Source organism: Populus trichocarpa, chromosome 5 (assembly GCF_000002775.5).
Source record: "Populus trichocarpa isolate Nisqually-1 chromosome 5, P.trichocarpa_v4.1, whole genome shotgun sequence".
Taxonomy (NCBI): domain Eukaryota; kingdom Viridiplantae; phylum Streptophyta; class Magnoliopsida; order Malpighiales; family Salicaceae; genus Populus; species Populus trichocarpa.
The window spans coordinates 16,016,578-16,020,046 of NC_037289.2; the positions used below are offsets into that span (position 1 = coordinate 16,016,578).

Sequence of the window (3,469 nt, forward strand, 5' to 3'; positions counted from 1 at the left end):
TCATCTCTTTTAAAAAATTTAAGATATTTTTTATTAATGATTCGTATAAATTATCATTAAAAACTTGACAATTAAATATTTATGATAACTCAACTTCAAAATAAATGTTTAAAGTAAAATATATATATATATATATATATATATATATATATATATATATATATAATCATTATTTAAACTTGAAGATATATTTAATAAAATTCTTAAAACTCACAAATTTTAATTAATAATTTTTAGTGTACTGTTTCTAGAAACCAATAAAAAGAACAGCCAAGTTTATAGATAGGGGAGTGGAGGGGCGAGACTCACTATAACTAAATAAAATTTTCAGTGTTTTTGGTAGCTATGGATCGTTATGAGATTATGAAGAATATTGGGTCTGGAAATTTTGGGGTGACTAAGCTGGTTAGAGATAGATGTACCAAAGAATTTTTTGCTGTTAAGTTTTTTGAGAGAGGCGAAAAGGTCTGTTTCCTCTATTTTACTATCTGTTTACCTATTTCAATTTCAAATTTTTTCCATATTTATTATAGTTTGCTAATCTCTTGAAACTCAATCCTGTTTGTTTTTACCATTATGAATTCGTCATCTTTAAGCATCAGGGGGTGCTTTACCATGGGTTTGATTGAGGAGTTACTTTTGTGGTTGCAGATTGATGAACATGTGCAAAGGGAAATTATGAATCATAGGTCATTGAAGCATCCCAATATAGTTAGATTTAAAGAGGTTTGTTATTTAAATTTTTCTGTCCAGTAATGCTAATTGGCATCTGTTGTCTTGTAATTGTTGTATGCTGCAACAAGTAAGCAAGGACTCCATTTTGCTCCATAGAGTTTTTTTCTTTTTTTCTTTATTTTCTGTGGAGGACCATAAAATGTCTTGAAATATATTTTCTCCACAGTAAAGTGGATTGTCCATAGCTACTTTACTAAGAACTAATTGGAGCAGATGTTGTTAATTATTCTCTTTTGAGTGTTGCTTCCTAGAATAGATCAATTCAATGGGAAGGAGACAGTCTATGATTTGAGATGTTATCCTTCCAGGTCCTGCTAACTCCAACCCATTTAGCTATTGTGATGGAGTATGCTGCAGGAGGAGAACTCTTTGAGAGGATATGCAGTGCTGGTAAATTTAGTGAAGATGAGGTAAAGTAGAGCAAAGAAATTTTACTAGTATTACATGAACATTCAAGGTTGTTTGGAAGTTGAATGAAAGGAAATATGTAGCATCTAGAGGCAGTAAATGTTGTGCTTTGAATGTTACTTATTAATTAGCAGTGTATAATCGGATTAATGTTTTACTTCTGGGGTTTTTATGTTTTTCTGCATCAGGCAAGGTTTTTCTTCCAGCAATTGATATCCGGAGTAAGTTACTGTCATTCAATGGTAAGAAGTTTAACCTTCCTTTTGTCAATTTGTTTCAACCTTTATAAAATGCACAGTAATTGCTTTAAGAATAGTTTTTGATTTTGATACGAGGAGATATTTATGCTGCAGCAAATTTGCCACAGAGATCTTAAGCTTGAAAATACACTCCTAGATGGAAACACAGTACCGCGTGTCAAGATATGCGACTTCGGGTATTCAAAGGTGCATTTTTACTAAATGATAACATGCGTGCATGAAGTTTCACCACCCTTTTGGTTACAATTTCCTTGGCTTATCGTGTAGTCAGCTGTGTTGCATTCCCAGCCAAAATCTGCTGTGGGCACCCCAGCTTACATTGCCCCAGAAGTACTATCAAAAAAGGAATATGATGGGAAGGTAACAATCTTTCTGACTTTCTCTTCCTTTTTGATGCACATGCTTCTCATTTAAGTTGTTTGAAAGCATTCGTATTATGTCTCATCTTGGAGAGTTACAGATTGCAGATGTATGGTCCTGTGGGGTTACCCTCTATGTAATGCTTGTTGGGGCATACCCCTTTGAAGACCCTGATGGTCCAAAGAACTTCAGAAAGACAATTGGGGTAAGTGGCTATAAAAGTATTAAGCACCAGATAGAATTTAGTTGTAGTGTAATTATTGAAGGTCTGCATATTTATTATGGAATTCTAGCTAGTCTATTATTGATCCGATTAAATTACTGTTTGCTTATTGCAGAGGATACTCAGTGTGCACTATTCAATTCCGGATTATGTTCGTGTTTCTATAGAGTGCAAGCATCTTTTAACTCGAATATTTGTGGCTGACCCTGAAAAGGTAACTTGGCTTTAGCTTGAACAAAAGTGTTGTGGTATCAACTGCATCTCCATCCATGATTGCAGTGAAAATAAAAGGGAGAAGATTTCAATTATATTATGATGCGTTCTTAATGGATGATAGAACAAGGTGCCTGATTTTTGGTAGGAAACTCCCAGGACCAATTAAAATAAGCCCTTGCTATTTGATAACTGATAGAAAGTTTTCAGCTCTTAATGTAGGAGACATAAGGACACGCAAGCACCTTCAAGTTGAATGATTGAAAGGAACAAAGTTCTTTTCCCTTTATTCCTTAAAGCATTGCCACCTTTTTCTTTTTCTTTTTTTTAACTCCTATGGTTTTCATCAGTTAATGCTTTTGTCTATGTGTAGAGGATTACTATTCCAGAAATAAAAAACCATCCATGGTTCTTAAAGAACTTGCCTATAGAGCTGATGGAAGGAGGAAGCTGGCAAAGCAATGATGTCAACAACCCATCCCAAAGCGTTGAAGAAGTCCTGTCTATAATACAGGAGGCAAGCAAACCTGTCTTCCTGTCAAAGGGTGAAGAGCATTTACTTGGAAGCAGCATGGATCTTGATGACTTAGATGCTGACGCAGACCTTGAAGATATCGAGACAAGTGGTGATTTCGTGTGCCCATTATGAGCTGAAGCTGTGTACATAAATTGTCAACTTTCCTAAGGTATTGTTCAATGATTGAGAGCGCCAGATTATTTCTGGTGAACTCTTTACACTGTGATCCTTGTTTGGCCATGTGGCATACGGATGCCCTTTTGTAGATCCCCTGTGTTTCTTTGTTGTTCAATATATTACAATAACATTTTCCTTCGCGTTGGTTCTTAATATTCGCTTATTTATGTAAAGTGACCTGAGATAAATTATTTTGTAAGGTGATGTGTGTGGCAAAGTTTAAACATCACGGATACTTCTAGAGCCAGATTGCTTGCTCTTTTCTGTAATTGGTGTTGTTCTATCATATAACAAGAGTTCTTCGGCCAAAAGAAGTGTACTCCAGATCTTGAGCTCTTTGATTTTTTAACAGAACTGGTGAAATATATAGCAGGCACTAAGTCACAAGCTGAAATCTTTTTCAAGACTGGCTTGTATAACATATTGCATATGTGATCTTCATGGTCAAGACTCAGAGAGTAGCCCTATTAGGGTTTTTTTTTTTTTTTTTTTTGAATAGCCAGAGCTGGTCAGAGCATACGAGCAACTTAGTCAATGGTTCAAGATCTCTATTTTGCAAAAATACCTCAAGAATAA

At 34.9% G+C, this 3,469-nt stretch overlaps 1 protein-coding gene across 4 annotated transcripts; it reads left to right on the forward strand.

Moving 5' to 3' along the window:
- Positions 1-264: 264 nt before the first annotated feature.
- On the forward strand, positions 265-3,162 carry LOC7486581 (serine/threonine-protein kinase SAPK2). 4 transcript variants are annotated; one of them, XM_002306531.4, is made up of 9 exons: positions 267-465; positions 652-726; positions 1,044-1,145; positions 1,332-1,385; positions 1,482-1,589; positions 1,671-1,763; positions 1,864-1,968; positions 2,102-2,200; positions 2,573-3,162. In XM_002306531.4, exons 1-9 carry the CDS (start codon positions 346-348, stop codon positions 2,846-2,848), a joined length of 1,032 nt encoding a protein of 343 aa, XP_002306567.1. In that variant the 5' UTR covers positions 267-345; the 3' UTR covers positions 2,849-3,162. The 4 variants fall into 4 exon arrangements, with proteins under 4 accessions (XP_052308660.1, XP_002306567.1, XP_052308661.1 ...); XM_024600789.2 differs by having other exon boundaries at positions 269-465; positions 1,497-1,589; XM_052452700.1 differs by lacking the exon at positions 1,044-1,145 and having other exon boundaries at positions 265-465.
- The last annotated feature ends 307 nt before the right edge of the window (positions 3,163-3,469 follow it).